At 44.4% G+C, this 26226-nt stretch overlaps 1 protein-coding gene across 2 annotated transcripts in view; it reads right to left on the minus strand.

Moving 5' to 3' along the window:
- fto (FTO alpha-ketoglutarate dependent dioxygenase) overlaps window positions 1-25922 on the minus strand; it is a 123092-nt gene extending 97170 nt beyond the window's left edge. The window contains exons 1-3 of one of the 2 annotated variants that reach the window (XM_086189056.1): window positions 25772-25922; window positions 2173-2250; window positions 740-1769 (exon numbers count right to left, since the gene is read on the minus strand). In XM_086189056.1, the coding sequence (XP_086045182.1) occupies window positions 740-1769; window positions 2173-2250; window positions 25772-25861 (1198 nt within the window). In that variant the 5' untranslated portion in view covers window positions 25862-25922. The remainder of the gene's footprint in view (window positions 1-739; window positions 1770-2172; window positions 2251-25771) is intronic. The other variant, XM_086189067.1, reaches the window with a different exon arrangement.
- Between the last annotated feature and the right edge of the window lie 304 nt (window positions 25923-26226).

Here is a 26226-nt window from a genome sequence, read left to right on the forward strand (position 1 = left end):
AAATAAAAAATAGAATCCTTATCCTCCTGCCAAATACTAGTTATGTGTTAACTGAACACACCAGCTTTTTGGGAAATAAACCTAGTTAGTGTTCTCCCTGGAGCCAGACAAGACGATAAACTTCCCTCTGGGGATGTACAAAAGAGCTGAGACTCACAGATGCCAGCTGACTGCTACTTAGCTTAGCCATTACTTGCACTGGATGGGCCGTGTGGCACAGTGCCATCAAGAGTCCTCAAATACACTTTTCTCCAAAACAGAGGTATTGGAAATTTAGAATCTCATACATAGCCGGACTCCCTTCATGAGTGGGCGAAGTGATTAAATGCAGTACCTCAAAACTTTGGCCGAAAAAAACACTGTTGCTAATGACAGACAACTTTGTAGAAGAGGACGAGGACGATTACGACTGGAAAAATCAAGATCCTGAACTGGACTGATCTGAACAAGGATATATAGAGTAGGAACTAGATTTTGAAAACTGAGCCCGCAAGACCTAGGCTAACCAGCCCATCACTATTATCGATAATGCTAAGCTAACAATAACCATGAGCTGATCTCTGTGGGTCATTGCTTCCTAATGCACACACAGGAGACAAGGCTCTCTATTTTCTTGTGAGGCTCTGAGGAGGACAGCAAGTCAGTGTCCTTCCCAAAAAGTTGATGTGTTCCTTTAAAAAAAGACGAGGAGGAGTTAGGTGTTCACTTAGCCCAGTTACGTCATGTATTTGACCCTTACCTTTGTCATTGCGACAGCTGTAGCTATAAACAGCCACTGGCGAATGACTGATCAGGTTTTCATCATGATGCCATCCTACCGCCATCTTCCCCATGCCATAGTATGGCTCCTCTTTGAGCTGGCTCATAGCTGCCGGGTCCATGTAGTTGAGTAAGGTGACGTTGAAGTTGACTGACCCGGTGCACACCTGTGGTGGACTGGGCTGTGAACAGCCCTGCCCGCTCGCCTGTATGTCCTCAATATGGTAGTCTGACAGACTCTGCTTGAGATGGGCCACAGGTTTCTCCTGAGTTCCTTGTCTCAAAGGTTCAGTCTGTACATCACTGGCGGCCTTTGATGCCCAGACGGGACATTTTCCTTCACTGTGTTCCAGCCCTGCTGCTACACTGGCTTCAGTCAATTTGCCCTGGGAGGACTCTCCCTCCTCGCTGCTGTGCTTGGACCCTGTCTCCCACTCCCCTTCCCTTTTTGACCCAGAACAGCCTTCTTCACTGTGTTTTGACTCGATGTCCCACTCCTCACTGTGCTTAGACTCCGTGTCCCCCTCCTCACTATGCCTGGACTCTGAATCCCCTCCTTCACTATTCTTGGAGTCTTCACTAAGTTTGGACTCTGTGTCACCCTCCTCACTCTGTTTGACCTCTACGTCTCCTGCCTTCAGACACTGAGTTAGCCTGTCTCCCTCTTTCAGATGAGAGACATCAGAACAAAAGAAGGTGTTGAGCTCCCACAATGCTTTGCAAGCAAGCCTCAAATCAGGGTCGCAACAGTTTTGTCCTTTTTCACTGTCCTCGCTGTGCCAGGGGATGGCAAAGAGCCTTGTGTCCAGGTAGCGATAGGTGTGGCCCGGCTCACCCAGCAGAGCGCGTGACACGGCAGTAAAAACATCTCGGTCACGGACGCGAACCAAATCCCTCAAAAGGCAGCCCTTCTTTCTCAGCGTGAGCAGAGCGGCCTGGACTCGGCAGTGGAGCTCAGCGGGCAGCGAGCAGGATCTCCTCAGAACCAAGCCAGAGTAGCTGGAGTCCCACTAGGAGACAGAAGACATCAGAACAGACATGAGAATAACACACAAAAACACAACAGGTCCCTTCTAAGTCTGAGCAATACTGTAAGTTGCAAGACGCCACTCTGCAGTTCTAGGGTAGGATGTTGCAGACCTCAAGAGTTAACGGTTTAGACCTTGTTATTAATGCAGAGTGTATGCTTGGTGGGGCTCAATATGCAACTGAAGAGAATCAGTCAGCCTGCTTTGTGAAAAAGCTAGATCTAAATCATGGAAAATCCAGTGCAGCACAAGGCAAATGGTAACATAATGTATATACAAACCACTGTTATTCCGTGAGCATAAAAATGTTTCTCCGTTTCCTGCTTCTTCTGAATGGTCATAATAATGATCACCCAAACACTATCAAGAACTGTTGTTGACTCACCAGTTGCTGAAAGCCCTGATCCGAAGGTCCCAAAAATGGGATCTTCTGGTCTCCCAACTCCTGCAGTAACCTCCGCTTCTGTGAAACACACACAAGATAACATGCATTCAATTGGGGTTAAAAATTCCAAAAGTCATGTAACTAATTACTGGGATGAGAAATGTACACAATGCACACAGCACTGCATTTCCTAGCAGTAGTATAAAAACCTGTATTTGTGTGTAATATATATATTTTAACCAGTTACAGCGTTCTAACCTCACAGTAAACACTCTTTCATGAACATTTATGGTTCTGTGAGGCTGCTGAGGCCTCCTTCTAACCTTTTTGAAGATGCCCTGCGCCATACAGAGTTCCATCAATAAAAAAACAACTTGCTGGAGGATTCAAAGTAACTTTCATTGGGCCACATTCCATTCTGACCAATAAATCCGAAAGCGACTGGGGGCGACCGGGATAAAAACCTAAATGTCCAAATAAATTCCACAACTGCCTCTTCTTCTCCTCTCATGCACGCTTGCATCAAGGCATGTGTAAATGGAGGTGATGCATATTGCATGACCCACAGGTGAACACAGCCTTGGCACGGTGTCTCAGCACCAGTGGAAGGAGAAATGTCAGTGACACGGTATTACCTTTGTAAAAGGTTTACCTGAATGGCTCGGCATACATGAACCATCATACAGTTGATATACTTTCAAGAGAACTGACCCTGCATATTTTTTTCAGACATTTACAACACAGAACTCGTATTTCTAATAATGCCAAAGACCTCACGTGGCATGCTACACAGAATAGAAGAGCCTGCCAATATATCTCCTGACTTTTAAAGGGAAATAATGTGTCCCGTTAAGGGTATTTAAGTTTAAAAGCGATGCGTGCCCTGACTCAGAGGGTGGCTGGATCAGAGAGAGGACATACATTGAAAGTATGTGCAGAAGAAAAAAAAAAAAGAGAGACACAAGGATCGAATGTGGGAGAAATGGGAGAGCAGCAGATCTGGAACAGTTTGGTGAATTTCCCTTCAGGGCTGCAGCTTTACCTTAGGCTAAACAACACAACACTTGCTGACAGTTTTCTTAAAGGATGCACATGATTGTACAGACCTTCCAAGTTATTCTGGAACAAATAAAAACGGACTTGCAGACAGTTGGAATCTAAAAAACAAAACAACATGCACTATTCATGGCCAAACTGCATTCATAAGCTGTTGGAAGAAATTGACAACTTGACACATATTCATTGGTGTCAGATTCCAACTCGTGACAGAAGCTCAGGATATCAAGTGGAGGCTCTATGCTTGTGTTAACTGTGTATTAATTTCTGCATGTTTACCTGCAATATGTGTGTGTGTGTGTGTGTGTGTGTGAGAGAGAGAGAGAGAGAGAGAGAGAGAGAGAGAGAGAGAGAGAGAGAGAGTGAGAGAGAGTACAGATGCTATCCTGACATCCAAGTGTGCACGTAAGTTATATCATTACAGTAATCTTTATTCAGTCTGGGAACCACTGCTGTGTAGAGAAGCACAAAAGTTTGCCTTCATGCCTGATGTGTGTGTATGGCTGTATAGATACACACAGAGACACACACACGGTCAGGGTAGCAGACATGATGCCTCAACCCCAATCGCACACTACCGGGGCTGTCACACACATGCCAAATACATCAAGCTACTCAGAAATTCCACAGTAAAAAAGACACAAAGTTACCGCAGATGGACTCTGACTGTATCAGAGAGCCGCTGTGTCTGTCTTCCTGTCTCTGTGTCGGCACCTGATTCTAGCAGGAAAACCACGAGGAGAAAAATAAAGTCTGCGTTTCAACTCAGACCCAAGAAACGAGATTACCAATCCCATAATAACACGGATGCTTCACGGTAGCCATGCCAACCGTCTGCGCTGAGTGATATATCTGATGTTTTTTTCTTCTTTTTTTAATCTCTCTCTTCCTTGATGGGATTATCCCCTCAGCTGGACTGTTTATCACAGAAAAACATATTAGGTAGAATAGAACTCAATTGGTTTGCTTTGATCTTGGCCTATAAGAGATATCAAATTTTGTACCATATATTTATTAATTTAATTTATTTCCCATCTGTGACACTTCAATGGGCACTTTCTTCAAAGCGTTCTTTTCAGAGTAGATTAATGTCCAGCGCTTAGCATCAGTAGCTGAAAATAGCCAGATAACTCTGCTGCTGTAGGGATGAAAACACTTGGAGTAGAAGTTGTATCTGCCCCTCAGGGTCCACTGGAACGTACAGTATGCGGTGTGACTGCTGCAGGACGACATGTGAATCAGACTGATTCAAATAATACATCACAAACTGTTGATGAAAAACGACAGTGTAGATGAAAGTATAATTTGCTGATTTGTCACCCTGATCCTTCCTATTCATTACAAAGTGCACTTTTGGTCACTCACACAAGAAATAATTTTGCTTTTTTAACATAACAGTAGAGCCTGTAGCATTTTCCTCAAAATAAAAAGAAAATATAGACCTATACAAAGTTGAGGAATTAGGAAAAAAAACTGAAGGTAGCAGCTGGAGATAAGACAATGCAGTGTTGGTCTGCTCTGTACTGGACAGTTAGGTGACCAACACCAGTGTTTAGTTGTGCTAACCTGTGTTAGCCAGCATTTGGCTTGTCCTGGCTGGCTGTTTGCCTGTGCTAGCTGGTGTTTAGCTTGTCCTAGCTGGTAGTGAGCGTGAGCTGGCCAGCATTTAGCTTGTCCTAGCTGGCAGTTAGCGTGTGCTAGCCAGCTTTAGCTTGTCCCAGCTGGTAGTGAGCATGAGTTGACCAGCATTTAGCTTGTCCTAGCTGGTAGTGAGCGTGAGCTGGCCAGCATTTAGCTTGTCCTAGCTGGTAGTGAGCGTGAGCTGGCCAGCATTTAGCTTGTCCTAGCTGGCAGTTAGCGTGTGCTAGCCAGCTTTAGCTTGTCCCAGCTGGTAGTGAGCATGAGTTGACCAGCATTTAGCTTGTCCTAGCTGGCGGTTACCGTGTGCTAGCCGGTGTTTAGCCTGTCCTACCCAGCGGTTATCATGGGCGTGCTCATGTTGTCAGGGATGGGGGGCGTAGACTGGTGTGGTTGAGTCCAGGAGGAGGGTGCAAATCAAAATATATACAATACTGTCTTTACGAGCCACATCGGCCATGCAACTGATTCTACCTTTAATTGTGGGAGTTTCAGGGGATCTTCATTTTTTTCTTACTTTACAAAGTAATGTAAGATGTATACAAAGACAGATGTATTCTCCCCCCAAAAAAGGCAGCACCTTCACTGAAGCCGACCCTCTGGATTTATAACAGTTCTATTGCAGCTGTGGGGGATGATGCGTTGAAAGATAGCTGTGAAAAGGAGCTCCGTGTTTAGACAGCAAACCATATGTGCTTGTGTGACACCTATTTCACAACTGTTCCCCTACTGCAAAAGTGATGGAGAATCAACAGTTGTGACAAGTTGGCTGTAAAACGTCGGAATGAAACAGACAGACTACCCGCTTACATCAAAGGTGCTTCCGCCCCGGTCCATTTGGCACCGGATTGCAGAATGTAGGCATCCAGTGTGAAGCGACTCATATGAGGGCAGAGGAGTGCCTACCTACTTACCATCCAGCACCCTCAGAAGATTTGTATGTTCACGTGTGCGTTGCATAAGATGAAGTAAAGTCTGGAGAGGATTCCATTTAAAAAAGGGGGGGGGGGGCAAAAACACACACTGAAGTTGATTTAAAAGAGCGTGCGCGCGCGCGCGCGCGCACACACACACACACACACACACACACACACACACACACACACACACACACACACACACACACACACACACACACACACACTCTTCAGTTAAAAGTAGCCAAGGCCCCACGATAGATCTGCAGGGCACACCTCTAACTGGAACTACAATGAGGTAATACAGCACCTAAGTGTCATCACACACCTGCAGGGTTGTACTACAGTGCCGCCTTTATAATACTTGTCAGAGTTACAATGTACAAAATGACCAATGCAGAGACCAGAGCCAAACATTAACGGTTACTCACTTCTGACTTTTTCTTTGCAACCATGTGGCATTCAATTAGTATATTCAAAAACACACAACAAAAGAACATACCAGCAAGAGGTTTAGTGGCTTTGTGTGATGGGTAACTGGTGAACTGGTCAATCACTGACTGGAATGTGTGAGCGTTGACCTGAGAGCGAGGGAGTCGCTAATGTGTAACCCCTCATGTCCATGCACTCCTTCTCAGGCCCAAGCCATGAATATGAATGAGGCTGTAAGAGCTGTAGCTTGGTCCGGGGGCTGGTATCAGAAACACCCACCAAACGGACTTTCTTTCACATTGTTGTTAATAATATGTCAGCCATTCCTGAGACATATTTAGAAACACAAATGAACTTGTACACGGGTCAAGCAAACCTGATGTTACGTTAAATTAAAAGTACGTAAGTATTCTAGAATGAAAGCAATCTGATTAAAAAAAAAAAAAAAAACAAGACAATTTGAATGTTCACTAATCCTGTCTCTGCATTACCTGCGATACTTCATGTATGCCAAAAAAAGTGATCACTTTTAAGTAACGTGTGGGTCACGGGAGTTGTTATCTTCATAGCTTGACAACTACAACAGCAAATTAATTTAACAGCAAAACACATTCAAAGCTAAGATAACATAATAAAATGTTTATGTTATGTTTAGTTACATATCCTAACATTATGACATTTCTTTCTAACGACGCTGCCAAAAGGAACATTATTCTCTACAAGGTTTTCCAGCTATCCATAAGTCCCATACAGCAACCGCAGCTAACGTTCGTAGGTGAATTCATTCGATGTTTAGGCCGTCGCTGTTAGCCATGGATACACAATCATATTAAAAATAACCATGAGGATGCTGAGCGTAATTTTATTACCTCAGACTACAAACGAGCCGGATCGTTCATTTTTATCAATATTGATACCATTTTCAAGAGTGCTTATTGATCGAAGTCGTTATCGATACCACTATTGAAATTGGTCTTTTATTTCGTGGAAGGATGACGATAAATTCTTAAATGAACTGGCAATGCTTTCGTTGAACAAATAAATATAGTCAGCAGCAATAAGTGAAAACATTTTAGCCTATAGATAAAATGTCTCTGTGGATAAACTGTTTATGAGCTCTCTCAGGTGATTTCTTGTGTTTGTTGCCCTGTACATGCAGTATCTGGGGTTACAGAAGATTTTATCAGGTCCAGCCCTCCCATAAATTATTATCGTCATTATTATTATTTTCTAACAAGTGAGTGAATTATGGGCCTTTACGGTAAAGAGGAAGAAAATGACCCACATTAAGGTTTTTTCAGCTGTCGTGAGGAGGCATGACAGGGGTCAGTGGGGTGAGACGACCACTACAATAATAAATGACTGTGGAAAATATTGAACATACAGTATTTAGGGTTTATTTTCAACAAACAGGAGTTTTAGTTCTTTCATCATTTTTTAATGTCCCAACTTATTAAATTCTTCCACATCTTCCTCCTGATCAACAGGTGTGTTGAGGCCAGCAATTCTCTGTTTCCCCATAGTCACATGATATATTCATTTTTGCAAATGCAGATTTGGCATGAATCATTTATTCTTTATTGAGGGCTGTCGGCAGGGCTCACTTTTCTTTGATACAAGTGGAGGAGGAGAATAAAGGGGCGACAAAAAGGGGGAAAAGGTGAGCCAAAGCTCTGTCTGCCTTCTGTCTTCTTCTTGAAACTGCCTCAAAGGTCACGTAGCCCGGCGGCGACGCACAACATGCACCTCCCTGGAACTGTAACCAGGCACTGCATCGATGCACAGCAACAGCCGCTGCGACTGGTTCACTGCCCAACATCGCATTTCCTCATCACTTCTTCCTTCATCATTTATCACTCCAAAATAATTTGTTCCATTTCAGTCTCACACAAAGAAACACAGCACAGTGACGCAAACTACTGATTGGAGAGATTAGGCATGGCGCGACACATCCAGGCCAGAGTAGTTGAAGGCTACACGCCGAGTCAACATAGACCCAACAAACAAGTACAAATTCTTCATTTTATTCATTTTCACTCTCAAAAAGGAAGTTTCGCTCTCAAATGATCTTAAACGTCTGTGTACGTCAGTGGATGTGTTCAGTGAGGTGTCACAGGTAGAGCACAAGGGCCGACTCTGGCCTGTTAACTGTTGTTGGGAACCAAGCTGCGTTGATCATCTCACCTCCCGACAGGTCGGCGGGGGACACGATCATTAATATCAGAACATTTCCATCCATCTACCTGTACAAGAGGCCAGTCATTTAGGGCTGGTGCTGGGCAGACCTTTCACTCCCTGTTTATAACACTGATCCAAGCACATTAGCCAAGCTGTGGGGGACCACTGCCAGTCATTAATTAGATTCTCACACACACACACACATACATACACACAGTGAGACACAGTTATTAGCAGCCATTCACATTTGAAAAATGTCACACAGGCAAGGTAAGGTACACTAACACACACCTGAGTTCCCTTTTAACCAAACATCAAAAGTCCTGTTTTGTTCTCTTTTTGCCATGTGAACACACACACACACACACACACACACACACACACACACACACACACACACACACACACACTATATATATAACAAAACTGTTCTAGTCATCCCAAGGTAATTCTGTCAGGTGGAGAGTATGTGTTCATGTGTGAGATAAAGTTGGCAAGGGGAAGATGAAGGGAGAAAAAAGGAAGTGACCTAATGTGTATATTGAAATCTCCATCTCTCTCTCTCACTCACTCTCACACACACACACACACACACACACACACACACACACACACACACACACACACACACACACACAGGCTTACAGTGAGACGCAGGTTTCCAGATCAATCATTCAAAAGTATTTACAAATGCACAAAGCCAGACGCAGAAAGGTTGGCACGTGGCCACTCTGTTTAAGTGCTTTTCAATGTGTCTGTGGTGTCAACATCTATTTCACACTTATCTACACCTCAAAGGGGGAAAAATATGTTTCATGTGACCTTTAGCAAGTGTCAAATCTGGAGAGAGGAAGAGAGGGAGAGGAGGAGGTGGAGGAGGAGGAGGGGGACGATTTTTTAAGGGATGTGTCGAAGTATTCCTTACATAACCTTTGTAGATTGACAGAGCATGCTCTTTATCAAACATATACTAGCTGCTTCACACTCACATACCCAATTTCACACACAGCAGCTGTCCAGTGCATCTGCAGATTGCTTGGCTTTCTCTGCTGGAGTTAAGTGTCTTGTTCAAGGGCATCTTTCTAGCAGAACCAGGATTCAAACTAGCCACCTTGCCTTATAAACTGTCTATTTCTATGAATCACAGTCCTTCACCGCTGATATTCAATGACCGTTAGTCATTTTGCCCTAATTGTTAGTTTGCGGCCAGGGCCATAATGTTTCCATTAAGATTATGTCGATCAGGAAAAGCTTTTTAGATTTCACCTTCAAATTACAACATGCTTTCATGAGGTCAGCTGTTTTCCATGTGGAATGGCCGTTTTTAATGCAGACACGGTCCCTTGGTATTCAGCCGGGGTCCAGTTCAGCAAGGGGAAAGTCTGGGGAAAGGAGCGAGAAAATGACTGAACGTTGACTGAAAAATGGTGATTAGCAGTTTTCAGCAAAGCACGAGGGCCACTGAGTTGTTCCAACAGGGCTGTCGCGTCTGCAGGTGTCAAGGAGAAGTCAGTGCTTTAGAAAGCTCCCTCGACTTCTCCATTTCCCCCCCTCCTACACCCTCATTTGCTCTCACCATCCAGCTACACTTTCCTGCTCCTCCAAAAAAATCAATATGGTTGTGCAAAGTGCAGCTCGGCCCAGGGGGAGGACCAGCTAGTTGCAGGGGCTAGATGCAGGGCTTAAAGGGAGGACAAGAGGCGTCCTCCAGGCCTGTCCCACAGGCAGTGTCAAGGACAGACCTGAGGACCAGAGGACTGAGGCCACCAGATTGCCTTTCCCCTCTGCATCTCCCCTCCTCTCCCTCTTTCTCTCTCTCTGCTTCTCCAGTGAGGCAGAAGAGATCAATAAGCAGGTGGAGCGTTTAAAATCCCCTGCTCCTGAGGCTGACGTTACACTACTCAGAGGACCAAGACATCGCTCACGCCACAGCAGATGGATGGATGGATGGATGGATGGATGGATGGATGGATGAGTGAGTGTACGGCATTCGCACCTGGTCATTGAAAGGTTTGTGATTTGCTACAATAAACAATTCAATAGCACTAACGCGGTGGTACACAGTGTTTGAGGGCTGTTCAGCCAGACCTGTCACACACGTTGCAACTGTCTCAACATGACACACATCAGTGGCACTCAGGAAGGTCAGAAACTCTTAAGGGGCAGTGCCTCGATTACTGCAGCAACAGTAACACTAATAATTGAATAAAGTATGAAAAATGACACCAAACTAAAAAAAAAGTAGAAACTACTGTCTTTGTCAACAGCAGTGATGCTCATTTCCATACAGTAGGCTTGGCAAAGATGATATGGATGAAATAAGCGAGGAGGATTTCAGTCCTGCCTTGTGTCTCCATGTGTGAGTGACTGATCACAGTGAAAGTGGCTTGTGTCTCTAATCCAGTACCACTGTTAGACAGTGCAAAGACCCGGCTCTGTGTACCACAGCACAGGCTGATCAAACCCATCATGTGACAAGCAACCTCTTCAAATGACGATGATTTCCCAGCTCTCTGTCCTTTCGGCTCCACATTAGATCATTTTCTGACACTACAGAGTCTGGTACTTCATCTGGGATAAAGATGATGTGCAATCCAACCCGTGGGGTTGGGAGTCAAGGGTAAACGAGGGGCTAAGACAGGGGTAGCACGCTGGATTGGCTGACAGCTCTGACAATTATCATGTGGTATATTATAACCTTATGCTAAACATAAGATTTGATACAGTATGTTGCCTGACAAACCACTTCAAGACTATTTTGCCATGAAGTTGTAACTCATCTGTGTGTCGCACTGATACGCAACACATAAATGAATCATTATCAGCGGGGAAGAAAAAAATATCATACAACATATCAAAAATAGGAAATATTTCTGTCGACTTCGATTTGCTAAAGAACAGGCCTGAGCTGCCTGTCTCTCAAAATGAGACAAGCCGCTTCACCTCCCTGCTATCAACGATATCATAATTCTCTCACGGACAACTAGGACAAACTCCTGAATTATTTATCGAGTCTTATGCTTTTTAATACGGTATTATTAACAAGTGGGAGCGCAGGGCTGACAATCACCTAAGCCACTAGAAAAAAAAAATCATATGGCACTAAACAGATGCGGACTGAACATCTAGGACAGGTCTAATTCAATCTCATGCAGTCTTTGACCCAGATAAAACGGCATTATGATGTGACCCCAGATTAATATTGAATTAAGGGCTGTAATCATTGGTGGCTGTTTACATGACCATCAGTCCGTCTTCCTGGAATCCTGAAGTAGATAAGTTTTCTATAATGGCATTAGCCAAATCCTGAAGACTACCAGACGGCACTTGTCTTGCTTGAGAAGTCACCTCATTTCTTTATTTATTTTTCCTTCACTCATTCTGAACAAAGGAAAATATTCTACCAGGAATTGAATAGCTTAATCCTCTTTTCACTCTTCCCAGTAGCTTGAATGGTGACAGATTAACACGCTGAAGGTTTACAAACCCAGCCATTTGAAAATGTAATTGCTGGTGGCACACTGCATGCATGTGTTTAAATTGAGGGTTAATATTAAAGCTGGAAAAAATACACACACACACACACACACACACACACACACACACACACACACACACACACACCAGTCAGGGGGAGTTTCTGCCACATTGGTGAAGTTACTTAAACGCAGTCACGAAGGACAATTCTGTCACGTAGGTATCAGGGAATTGTCCCAAACCATCACTAGGCGCCATATAGTTACTGTTCACTTCTGCTAATTATTACAGCCAATCAGAGGGGTTAACGGGGCGGAGCCTGGCCAGACCATGTTCTGGGGCATTTAACAGCTGGCAGGAACGGAGGTGAATGCATTACACACTGCCCTCATCCAATAAAAATAAAACACCCTGACATCTGAGGTGTACTTAGAGACAGAGGAGAGGGAGGCTAGAGGGGGGTGTATGATAACATGATGTCCAAGTGCCACCTAGTGACAACCTTCCAGCTTCTCTGGCCTTCCAAGTTCCACAGCATCAAGGATTAGGAGTGGACCGGCAAAGTGGACGGCGTGGATGAGGATAACCCGGTAAAGGAATTCATTACCAGTGTGAATATTATTGTATTAATTACAGGAGAGCCAGGTGAGCACCTCAATTCACGTTTCAACTCATATCTCAACACAATAATGATGTCATTTATAATCGCTTCAACTCCCGTATCCAAAACCAAATCAAGCAAAAGAAGCGGCCTCCCACCAGTGACCCGACTGTTTGTTGAGTTGGGGAAGCGGGCCTGTAGCACTGCACTGAGACCCCAGGTCCCCTCCCCTCATTAGCCCAGGTATAAATCACACTCTGGCGCTGCCCAGAGGTGAGAGGGATGAGAGTGGAGGTGAGCTTGAAATAATGCTTATGTCACGGTGGGTCAGCCCTCCATTATGGCCGTTTCAAATACTATTAATCTTGCTTGTAGTCAGTGGCCTAGAAATAATTACTTCATCTAACCCATGTAATACAGCATGACCAGCAGTCGAGGCTGGTCAATTTGAGGCTGGGGAGGCAGGATGGGGTAGACAGGAGGGTGATAGAGAGAGAGAAATGAAGAAAGAGAGAGAGTGGGTGGGGGAAAGCTACAAATTACCAGGCCCTGTCCCCTGCTACCGGGTGACTGATGTCCTGCTCACTTTAGCGATGGCCTCTTACACTCTCAACATTGATTTAGATAGACACACACGCACGCGCACACGCACACACACACACGCACATTCTGAGATCATGTACAATCACACGCAGCGTATGTATGAACGAGTGATTAATTGCAGTGGGGAACACGCAAATTATTTTAAACGAAGGATCAAAGTCCTTTCAAAATAAGATTTTAATATTCACAGGACATATTGCGAGAGTTTGAATTGTTTATCTTTTTTAAGATATCTAAATACCCCAATCATGCGAGTGAATCTCCCTCTTCAAAATGTTTCTCATTTAACCTCACTTTTCATTGTGTTGAGTTCAAAGTGATATTTGAGGAAACAAATGTATTTATAAATAGTATCTATTAAAACGTGGCAAATATATGATATTGACCAGTTATGGCCCCCCAAATGATTCCATAACTCCCAGGTGTCGCTGCCACTCCGACAGAAGGAACAGGACTCATCTCCCCTCCCCACAACCCCTACCACCCACACCCCAAAATCGTGGCAAACACAGTAAAGACAGCCATCGGGGGGGAAAACCCACACTGTGAGTAAACAGAGGAGCTAGTGCAAACTCAGCCTCCATGAACGTCACAGGAAGTATGTATGGAGTGACATAAATAAATGCAGCCCTCCAGTGGCTGTCACAGCTGGCTTTGCAGGTGCAAATTTAATTAGTCAAGGTGAAGTCTCCCTTGTTGTCAAAGAAGGTGGGGGGGTGCTCGCCATGCACGACTGTAAACACGAGCTATATCCTAATCAGGTGTCACCGCCGCATTTGATCAGCCCGCAAAAACTTGTCACGAATCCCCGGCAGAGAGTGGGCCGAGGGGGAGAACAAAGGAAAAGAGCTGTCATGAGAGAACAGGGTGGTGGTGGTGATGGCAGTGGCGCTGGATGAAGAGTTTGCCCATTAGCAGTCTCTGTTGCCTATCTCTCTCCCACTCCTCTTCTCATCTCTCCTCCTCTCGCTTTCTCTACGCGGCTACCTACACCTGACTGTATCCTGTCGCACTCAGCTTTACGCCTGTTCATCCACTCTGAGGGAATCTCAGCCATAACTGTCACACTCGCGCTTCACAACCGCCAACTAAACTCCCAAAAGAAAACCTCGACGTAGTAACACTACCTTTGTTTACCCCCCCCCCCAAAAAAAAAACCCCACATGCACGTACAAAGATACAAGCTGTGCTCGTTTTGTTTTTATCAAGCGTGGCTCTAAGTAGTCTGGTCCTCCTGTTGAAAAGCCTGGAGAAGTAGAGGCAGACGTGCTGTTCTCGTCCCGCCCCGGGCCTCCAGGCTGCATCCGGGCGGTGCAGGAACACACGTGCTGTTAGATACTGTTTACCTTTCAGTTTGGGTGATATTGAATACATTAGCCGATTGAACCTCGTAAGAAACACAGGCAAGTGACAAGGCCCAATCGTCTTTGTGACTACCATGGTAACTGAGATTACAGGCTAACAAAGAGCAGACAGGGGGAAAGAATATTTAAAACCAGAACAGTGATACATAAATTAATTAAAGGACAAAAAAACAAGTGGAGAATTAAAGTTGGAACATCTGTCAGCGACTTAGCTTCCAAACGTAATACCAGTGTTAGAACATTTATACCCTTGAAGTTAATGATCCCCTCTTTAATTGACAGTCAAGGAAAACTCGCTGCGGCAGCATCCTGCCGAGACGCCGATAAGAGGCCCCCTTCCCTCCTCCCAAAAATAAAATAAAAAAAAAAAAACTGTTTAAAGAACCTTGGCACTAATCCCTATTGTCATCCCAGTGCAGCAGCAGGACTTACAAACACAGATAACTCTGCTGAAGCTGTCTATTTCTCATGAGTTATGGGGACAGCCAAGCCGCTGTGCGTCTCGAATCAGTCACTCAGATTAGCCCAATCCCTCTGTGCTGTCAGTCATCTGAGACACTAGCCTGTCACCACATTTACATGAGTCCATCTCAAACGTGACAATGCCCCCTATATATATATATTTTTATATATTTATATATATAAATGGCTGTGAGGAAGCCGTCCACTCGCTGCCAGATAGCGGCTGAACAGTATGGCTGTTGTTGGATTAAGCTCATGGTATACGCTGCGCTCACATCTTCACTGACACTGTGACAACAAGTTTAAGGAGTCTTAACCATCGTTGGGGTTGTTTTTGTTTTTTTGGTTTTTTTTTTTGGGGGGGGGGGGTGTTGTCGTCCCCCGTAGTGGAGGCAATGTATCTCCCAAATGATGTCAGTTGAAACACATGCATTCACCTACACCGAAAAACACAAAAGTATACACTGGGATAAACTTCAAAAAACTTCATAACTGTCTGAAAACCGTAGTGTGTGTCTTCCCTCAAGTTGGCTTCAAGCATGACTTTAATCCACCTACTTCACTTAACATTTTGATGCACACGGAATACAAGAGAAACTAACAAAAACATAAGAAAATACTGGGGATGCATCTTGAATAAACACAAAGATGACTTCCTTTTTCTTTTTTTTTCCAAGGCTAACCCTGAAAGACAATCTCTAAAAAGCCAAATTAGATACGACAAACTCTGGGGTGTCAAATTAAAAAGGGATTAGCTCCTGTAGTGTATCGGTTTGTACTTTTAAATGAACGTGTGCTACTTGAAGGCACCTGAGAGCTGACAGTGTGCTGACTGCTTTTCATGCTTCTGTGACTCGCTGCTCTTCAAATAGTCCTGCAACAAATGACAGTGGATGCCCTCTACATAACAGGGCCAGGGCAAGCATGACACAGGGGTTGACAACTGAACCCTCACACTCCCTAACCCCAATCCCAGCACACATACACACACACACGCACAAACGTACACACACACACAGCCCTGAATACAGCCCTGACATGACTGCTCAGCAGCCCTTCCTAACCCCTCCTTGTGTTTTTTTCTCTCTCCATCTCACTGGAGACAACCCTCAATTCAGGAACGTTTTAGCCAGGCAAGTGGATGTGACCCGCTGCCCCCCAGTCAGGCTCATCTGAATAAACAGAGTTGAAGGAAAAAGGAAGAGGAGAGAGAATTCGCCTACATTATGATAGGAAGAAACAAGATGGGACTCAGCCAAGGGGCTCTTCTCTTTTATGCACGTTTGATCAAGTGCTTGACAGCACCGGAGGATGGAATTACGGACTGTTGAACAAAAACTTGTGGGTTTAAGTGTGTGCGTGGCCCTGAATGTGTGTGTATGTGTGTGTGCATTTTAGTCTGGACAGCTGGGTTTCCATGGCCTGACAGTGCTGGGGTTGTGACAAGCCTGCTACACCACACCAACACATACAATGCCCCACCCACCCACCAACCTAAGCAGTCCATCACTCAGGACGGCCAAGGGAAGCGCCATGAAAAGAGGTCAGATGTGGAGGGAAGAGGGAGGGGAGAGGAGAGGAGAGGAGGATGAGGAGGAAGAGGAAGGAGGGAGGGCTGGTCAGGGGTTAAATGTAGAGAAGACAGCAATGAAAGGCAACTGTCATGCACCAGTGCTCGCCCAGGAGCACCTGTCTCGAGAAGAACATGCAAAGTGTGCCGGTCAAGTCCTGACAATACCCCCACTTTTTTACACACACACACACACACACACACACACACACACACACACACAAACATAGATCAACACACGTACAAGCTCTAAGGAAAGGGCTGATGCTCTGCCATTGGAAAGGCATCGCCTCCCTGACAGCATGCCAGTCAAGCTGTCATTGGCTTCTTCGCATATGCAAGAAAAAACTTAGGCTGATGAAGAAAAAACACAGAGGGGCTGAGAGGGGGAATCAGTGAGACATGAACAGACTACCTGAAGTGAGCAGACACTTTTCAAACACTTGAAGCAGAATAAACGTTGCAAGCAGTGATACAAAAAGCTCCATGAAACAATCCGAGATAAATACTCCGAACGGGAAGTGAGTCTTTTTACTCAAGTGACTTGGTGGATGCCGCTTAATTACAGTTAAAAAAGACAGTGATTCTTTTTGTCCTCTTGGTGAAACTTGTTGAGGCATGTGTGAGACACATCACACCCTCAATCTGACCTAAAACTACCTCTGCAAGACCCTTTGGGCCCTGTTTAGACCCGGCCTTGAGCTGAACCCTGACTGATCCGATCACAAGTGGACGGCTCAGATCTGAACGGACTGGGGAGACGCTGACAACTCCAGGCACGGCACAATGTCAAAACACACCACAAAAGTCGGTGGCATCCTCTCCATCCTGATCCATTTCACTCCACATGCTTGGAGGCAACAAGTACCAGCCAATCAGTCGGGCCACAAGCGGGTCTTGGGGGGGATGCACACCCAGTACACCCATAATATTGCTTAACTTGCTTAGATGTGGATAAATGTTTGAAGCAATCTCGTGCTCCACACCCATGGGAGTAGCTGAGGATGTAGGACAGCTGAACAGACCCAGTCTGTATTGTTCTGATCTCTCTCTCTCTCTCTCTCTCTCTCGCTTTTGCTTTTAATTTCCAACTTAATTGATACAGTAAAAATTAGCGCTGCGCACTTCTTCTCGGGAAGAGTCAGTCCAGGTCATACAGAAGTCGCTCCAATGCTCCCTGCACAATGCGTAACACAGAATGAAAATGTAAGGATTTGCTGTGAATGGAGCAAAAAATAAACCTGACATGGACACTAGGGGTCAGACAAGTGGAATACACACATGTTCCGTTTGTGGCAACTTTCAGCAGCTAAATATGGCGGTTAAAATCTGTAGAGAAGAGAACATTCTCTCGTAGTTTGTAGGCAACACTTTGACTTGCTTGAATTTTCCTCTGTGTGAAAAGGAACTGAATAAACTGGAGGTAACAGACTTATCAAATGATTCGTAGCCGAATATAAAAACAACTATAAAGCTGAGCTGATAAACACGAGACAGACGTGTAACGTAGGAACTAATGTGGCAAGTTCTTAACGGACTGAACAAATCAAACCTAAAGCCTAGCACCATTTACTCTAGTTACAGCCTACTCAAATAAAATGACTTGGTATTGTTAAAGCACCCCATTATGTTTGTTTTACAAGTGCAAACAGGGGTATTTTGTAAATGGTGGTTAGCAAATGAGGCCAGGTGTACCTAGCTGGCTGAGCTAATACTGATGCTAACACCTGGCTCTTGGTTATAGAGCCACTTCCTATGTTAAGACTCAACAAAGCACTGAGCCAAATGTCAGGTATTTTTACACACTTTCATTGCTCACATTTATGGAAAAGAACTTATGATGTACAAATTAACAGTTACTATTAACAGAGCCTTGTGAACCTGGTCTCCTGCAGCTTTTGTGAACGAAGGGTTTTGGACTTTCCATTGAATCCAGATGTTAGACAACGTCGTAGCAGCAGGCACTTTTACTTTATTGGAAAGGTGAGTCATTACAAAAGAGGGAAAAAAAATAAAATAAACAAGAGTGCAGATGTCATGACAGATTCAGGAGGCCAAAAGCCAAGAACAATTTCTGGAGGGGACATAAATACCGATGTAGGAAATAAGACATAAAGTTATCTGCTGTAACTGACACAGACATCGTGGCCCCAACTGATGCATCAATTCTATTCATTTATTTGTCATACAAAGCCACATGTCCACAAATGCAGCCCTGATGCATGTCAACCATCAATATCCATGACCTTAACTCATGTGACTTACTCCAAGTGTTTGACATGCGATGAGCAACAATATAAAGTCAGACTGCGCTTTTTAACCTGTGATCACCTTCTAATGCAGCCAGCTTCTCAAACACAACACACGCGTGAACTCGTAGAAGTTTTGAATTGCTTTTCTCTGACAAATCAAGTATTTGTGGCTCACGCTGAGGCCATTCGTGGACAAATAAGCACATAAAGCAGGAATTTTGTCTGTTACATGTTTTAACTTCTCCCTCACAGCAAACAAAATTCCAGGTGCAACCATGGGCACTCGTCCTCTCTTTAGTTTCATCATTTTTCTGTTTTATGTTGTTGTCTGTTAATTAACGGCTAACTGGTTTGCGTAAGCTTCGTTGGCAGTTGTGCGATGGGTCTACGTCCACCCACGCCATAGCCAAAGCATGTTTTCTGCTAATTTCCAGTGAGGCTTTGCTACAATTGTGTGACAATGTAGTACAAACTCAAGGCTTCAAATAACAAACATCAAACTTTAGAGAAAAAAACAACCCTCTCAGCTCTGGTCTGCTACTCAGGGTTGGACTCAGTCAGCTAAATGTGGCCTCAACCTGGATACATGTTTTTCACATTGGTGGGAGCTCAAGCAAATTAACTGCATGAAGACTTATACACAGAGACGAAGACCAATGAATCCCCACACGCACACAACCACACGAGACATGAACAAACTCACGGCACACAAAACCAAGGCACACGCTCACACCATCCCAATGCTAAACAAACAGACATAGACTAGAACTGCTCGGGTAGATCATAGCCTCAACCAGCTAATGAACCCCCTGGAGGCTCTTCCTTCTTTGTGTGAGGTGAGAGGGTCATTCCCATGTTTATTCAGCAGCAGTCCAATGAGCCACCGCCATCTATTGATTGAACTGATTATTCTATGTCTCTCTTGTGATGGGACACATGCATGACAGATGAACCCTACTTGAGCAGGTCACATTCGATGTAATCTCATTGAATCTGACGGCTGATCTGTTTGGCCGGTTTGCAGGATCCACATGGCGGTCTTGTTTGCGAAGACTCTGACATGTGTGGCTAATGCCGCGACACTATTATGAGGTTCTCGGTGGGGGCTGTCAGACACGTTAGCTGTCAAGGGCTGTTTGGACAAGCTGAGTGACTGCTTCTATAGGAGGAAACCATCCAGGTGGTAAGATGCTAAACAGAGCAACATACGAACCTCGGGTGTGTATGGAAGAGCAGAACAGTGTTATTGTTTCCCAGAGATTTATCCCTGCACTTATTAATGTGCACTGCCTCTTAAAGATAAATCAAAATCGTCAGATGGCGTCTGACACTTGCAGGAAACGTTGCAGATGACCATCTCATTAACTACGTGACTCACAATGGCATACAATCACAAAACCACACCAAACTGCAGTCCCTTGCTCATGGCTATCTGCTTTTCCATTCAAGTGTTTAGTTGGATCACAGACCCTCTTGAGCACATATGGGAGTCCGTTGCAGGCCATCTCAGCCTCGTACCCAGAGACAATGCAGGCGGGGCTGTAAAAATTGATATCCTTCCTGATGCAAACCAAATGTAGACATCATGAACTTTTAAAATGTCATGTGTTCGACATAGACTGCTGTAAAATAAGTTGGTAGGAAGAACGCGAAGGACGTGCATGGTTTTTCACATTTATCATGAGAAGCAAATCCAGCCCTTTCTGCATGTAAATGCTTGATAACAGAGTCTTAATCTTATTCCTCATAAATAGTAACTGAGTGGCTGATTTTCTCCTCAAGAATCAGCTCACCTATATGACAATGTCACACGCTTAAGCTCTAATGAAAGTGCTAAAACTCCAGAGGTGAGTTAGCATTGTTGAACGTTCGTTCCCTTGTCTTAAATGCCTCATTTAAATGCCTGAAAGAAGAAGAAGAAGAAGAAGAAGAAGAAGAAGGACGAAGGGGAGGAGAATGTCTGTGGTTAACACAAGCTTGGTTTTCGTTGACATCACAACAAAAACAGAACCACTGAAATCTAAACATTAAATTTACACTCCAGCAATCATAAAAATTCACTTGAAATAAAACGCCATTACTGCTAAACGCAACAGGAACTCACTCAAAAATCCCATCCCCTCCCCTATAAATGTCTTTACATCTGTTGAATATCCACCCACAAAAAGATTATAATGATGAAGTCCTAAAAGCACCCAACAACAATAATACGGTTTCCAAGTGTTAGGTGAGTTAGTTTCAGGGGGGGTCTAACGAACCAAGTTGATCTGTTAACCCTTCAGTCCAAAGATCAAACAGGCAAGACAAGGTAAAGACATGTTGAGGGAAACCTCAGCAGCAGACTAATCAGCTCCCACCAATGCTCACATAGCAGATCAATGAAAGACCCGCGGCATCGGGCCTGCGCTATATTACACACCAAAACTTCATATTCATTCATTGATTTTACTTTTCAGAATAGTATATCACTGAACTCCAATGGGAGCGAAAAATAGACGCCGGGGCTGAGGTCAACCCTCGCATGGACGGATGTTTGCACAATATTGATGGCTCACGCAAAAAGAAATGACTGAATATCTGGATCAATAACTAGGTTCTCTAGCTACGACAGGTTGTTCCAGATGGAAATATATAAATACATCTTTATGGCTACTGGAGTGAGTCTAACCAACAGGGCTAAATGCCCCCCTTAAGGTAAACTCTTTGATTAGCCAAGGCTAAAGGTGACTACGGGGGTCCGCTGATGCAAGGATGCCATGCTTCCAATGGCCTGAGGATGCTAATGCACTCTGGGGCCCTGTAAAGAAGCCAAGGATATGACAGGTCACAGGCCCAGGGCTTGTGACCTGACCCCCCTTTTCATTTGTAATGGTGATGGGGCCAAGCTACACCACTCTCTGTCATGTTCATATAATACATATGATGAATAATTTAGAAAATCTTTCCTTCAATTTGCACATGAAGCCTCTAGGTGATTAGAACTGGAACTGAGCGGTCCAATAAAGTTAGGCTACGTGGCACATGAAGAGAGCATGAAGTAGAGCTCTAGATGTAAAGCACACGGTAATCAACCACAACCAGGACTGGTGAAATCCAGCTCCCTGCTGCTGATGGTACAAGAGCTGCTTGCTCTTATTTACAGCACAGCACAATTACTGGGAACAACACCCAACCTTGCAGCTTGGCCTGCTCCACGGTAGCCAATGGGGCCATAAAGAGGGAGGAACCACATCATTGCCTAGTCCTTAATTAAATGAAAGCTGTTAGGTTCATTTGCCTTCCTTTTTTACACATTGAACCAGCCAGCCCACCGCTGAAGACCTCCCAGACATCATCCCTGCTTGGCCCTAAATCATGACTGGATAAATGGCCCAGTGGGTCCCTGCTGGACTCCAGGCGGCCGCCCAGCGGCAAGGCCAGAGCAGGGCATGTGGCGGATCGACACCTCGCCAGCAATAAGTAATTCTGTAGAGGATTAGCAGCATGATAGCCTGATCAATACTGTGTGCTCAGGCCATTAGGAATGCAGCGAGGAAATGACCCCCTCCGGTAATAAAGTAGGGCATCAGGGTTCTCCTTCATTTGCCAGCTCCATTAGTGTAATGGTATCATTATCTGCCACAGCCGTATTTTTTTCGGAGACCTGGCTTTTCCACAGCTCGACCGGTGGGGGTCTGATGAAGCTGCGAGAGCCCCCATGCCGTGTTCCCCTTTCTGCTATTCTACACAAAGCCTCGGTGTAAATCTGGCTCTGTTGGGGCTTATGCGTGCAACCCTGCCTAAGGTATCCGTACCCATGTTTTATGTCACCACCCAACACTATTTTTCCATTATTGGCTCATTAATAGAGCAAGCAGCATGTAGCTTGCATTAAAAGGGAGAAAAAGATGGCGGGCGGAGTGCAAAGCTGCTGAATGCGCTGAATCTGACACCCCCCTTCTTGCTAAAACACCAGGTCTGACATGACAGGACGGCGGCATTAGTCGCAATAAATCGTTTCCTTTACACTAATTCACCAGCGAACATTTTGTGTATGTGTGTGTGTGTGTTGGGGGGGGGGGGGGGGGGGGGATTGATTAACCATGTCTGGATGTGTGGCCACATAATCAGCTTTTACCTTGCTAGTTGTTAATTTAATAGAATTGCCAAGGGAAACACAAAACATTTTAATGAGTGTTCAGAAATTAAAAACCCTAAACAGCTTGCACTAGGTGCCACAACCAGAGCAAACCAATGAGGCTGATCTAAGCAATGAGCTGGGCTGAGCCCCGGACCTCACAACATCTGGTGACCCCATGCGATCATTACTTAGCCTGCTGCTCGCACACATACTTCCTGTTTCGACATAGCACTTTATACCTGTCATCACTTTCTAAATGGCGAGCTTGCATCAAAGACAGCATTAGAACATCGGGTTAAGGGACGGGGTCAGTACTGTTTTCACACTTAGCAAGGCATGAGTGGAAATTCATCCTGTGATGACAATACTGATAAAACATAATGAGATGTTTGCGATTCAGGGGGGCACAGGCCGAGTCCGACGTTGCCATGGGATCACCAGAACAGTAGCAACTACATTCGTCAACAATATCACACGGAACTATCGCCAATATTCTGAACTAGACAAAAGGGATGCAATAATAATCTTGCCATCAACAGCTATTGGTCCTTTTTTTTTTTTAATATATCATTATTGGTTGAATGGCCGTCATTTGTATGGGTCCAGTTTTGCTCAAGTCTCTTTTGTGCTCATCATCAGTGCTCAGGAGCAACATTAAAAATGATGATTAAAGTGTTTAAGAAATAACAGAAAATGTTACTTTATCCCAAGTTACATGTTTGTTTTTCAATTCGCACAAAATGTGAATGTCATTTAAACCTTGACATTTTGACACATCGACATTGGTAAATATTTGATATCAGCCATAATAAATTGTAAAATAGTGTTTCAACCGGTGTTTAGATGAGGTATTGTTTAGAGTATTCCTTTAGAAATCCAGTTTAAATGACACAGAATGTAATGACTTAAGTTTTATATGTTTCCTCCTAGAATTCAGCTGGAAACCATATATGTTATGTTGCGACTGTGGTTTATTTTGAGTGTTTTTGGTTGTTTTTTAAAGTTAAAAATGACAAATAATCTGCTTCAAGCCAAGTTTGAAACACTCCCTAGAAGCTGGATCGTGTGCCGTAAAGCAATCTGACTGCCCTACGTGTTGCAAAACGCTGTGAAACCTCAGCTGCGATAATGCGATGAAGATCGGCAAACTCTACATGTTTCTACTAGCTGAGTTTGTCGACATCAAGTTAATATCAGAATATTGCTGTTTGAAACTATGATTTTGCTCTGGCAAACAATATCTGATGGATCAAGTGATTGAAAATATATGAACTCAAAGTTTTGTTTCAACAGAAATAAAAATTTGAATGAATGTGGACAGGATGTGGATAATCTCACCAGGCAGTTAGGCCACTGTCCTGTCCTATTTCAGTCAGATATTATATATAGACGTTGGCATCCCACCTGTCAGTATGCTATACTGACTTGCTCTAGTGGGATTTTCTCAGATTGTGTATTCATTTGGCACTAATCTGTTGCTGTTTGCATTTCCTAACACAGAATGACAGCAGAGCCATCATAGCGCATTTCTCACTTTGTGCAGCATCGCAATTACACTCACTTACTGGATACGACAACCATCACAGCCTCGTTATTAAATATCACCATGAATGTATCATTATAGAACCACCGATGTTGTAAAAGCTCGCCAACATGCAGCCAGGCGCTCTCTTGGCTCCACTAGAGTCATATATCCATTTTGGAATTATAATTCCTCTTGCTCATCTTTTTATTCATCTAAAGAGAAAGGAAGCTAAGCCATTAGGTCTGTGCAGTGCTGCCTGACTGCCCGAGGGCCAGCTGGAATGAGTTCTCCCTCTGAGCCGCTCATCTGGCCGCCATGGCTGCTTTCATAAACAGGAGGAACCACGTCCTACATAGTTTCACTGCTGTATAACATGATCCAAACACATGTGCCACAGCAGACAGCATCCAAGTCAGGAGATAAGATGAGAAACAGACTGAGAGGCAGACAGACAGACAGATGACTATCGGCCTAACCCAGCTCAGGATGCCTTGGGCACAGTAGAGTCCTTTCCTTCCTCTCTGCCAGGATCTCCTTTAAACCCTCAAATGGTAACGTTATAAACCTGTGTCCACACAAAACCCAGCAGCACACACATCCTCGCAGGTTATAATTGAACCCATCTCCACACATATCTCACATTATCTGGAAATGACCCCGCAGACGTCTCTCAGCTGCCGTGCTGCGCTGGAGAGGTGAAATCACAACATCGCCTATAAGTTAGTATTTCAACAGGACATTAGTGCATCAGCCATTACTCACTCCAGTGTAAAGAGAAGAAGCAGCTGTAGACTGCTAGCCTGGCATCAAGCCAAATCTGGGACACACACACACACACACACACACACACACTCACTCACTCACTAACTTTATGTTTTATGGTTGCACTCAGCTCTTCTGTTGCTATACAATTAACAAATGGCTGCTAATTCTTCACACCACAATGGCATTACAAATTAAGCCTTTGTATTAATTCCTATTGATTAATCTGTTTTTGATTCAATATTAATAACTTTACCTATAGGAAAGTGCTTTAGGTCTTCTTCTGTTTTTTTTTATACCATTCCCCACAAATATCCTACAGACTGTTGCTCATCTGATACTTTGACTTGGTAAAGGATGTCGCTCAGACGTCAATCTGCAGCCTACAGCTCCCTAACTGCAGTGGATTCACGTGATAAAACACGTTCTTTTAATGCAACTGTAATTTTTCATTGTGGCAGACTGAGAGGAAAACTGGAAAACACAATAAAGGAAACAGGCAAGGTGAGGTATGCGCTGACGTTCGCGGTTTTCCAGCCTTCAAAAAGCATCCGGTAGCATCACATCAGGAGCGCTAGATATTCATCGAGCGACAGGGCTTAGAAATATGCCAGACCTAACGGAGAAAAACGCTATCAATACCTTTCTTCTCTTCTCCCCCTCACTGTCACCCGATCTTTTCATGTTCCTGGAGTTGTGTTTACACTGCCTCGCTTTCATTGGAGGATACATTGGTTGTTGTAGTGCAGGAATGAATAGTACTGCAGTCGTTCTCCTGTTAGGAAAAGCCGACAGACTTGTTAACTTCCGCGTTGTTGCTGTTAGAGTCCCTTAGTCGCAGTTTTCAGTATGAGATCATGTTTTATACAGGAATTGTTGCGAGAGACTCTAAAAATGTCGCGGGAAGCACTACAAGTCCCAGAGTGCCTGTGCGCTCCAGGCGGAAGCAGTCTCAGAAGATGTTGTAGTGCGCATGTGCAGTGCAGGTCTAAATCAACAAACCGCAGATATGTCCATCAACGTGGTTTTAAATCAGTCATTACGGCCCTAATAAAATGGCCGTGTCGATAAAAACAACTATGATGGCGAAGGCAGCG

The sequence above is a fragment of the Aulostomus chinensis genome, chromosome 2, assembly GCF_037954235.1.
Source record: "Aulostomus chinensis isolate RoL2024-O1b breed Wild chromosome 2, RoL_Achi_v1.0, whole genome shotgun sequence".
Classification (NCBI taxonomy): domain Eukaryota; kingdom Metazoa; phylum Chordata; class Actinopteri; order Syngnathiformes; family Aulostomidae; genus Aulostomus; species Aulostomus chinensis.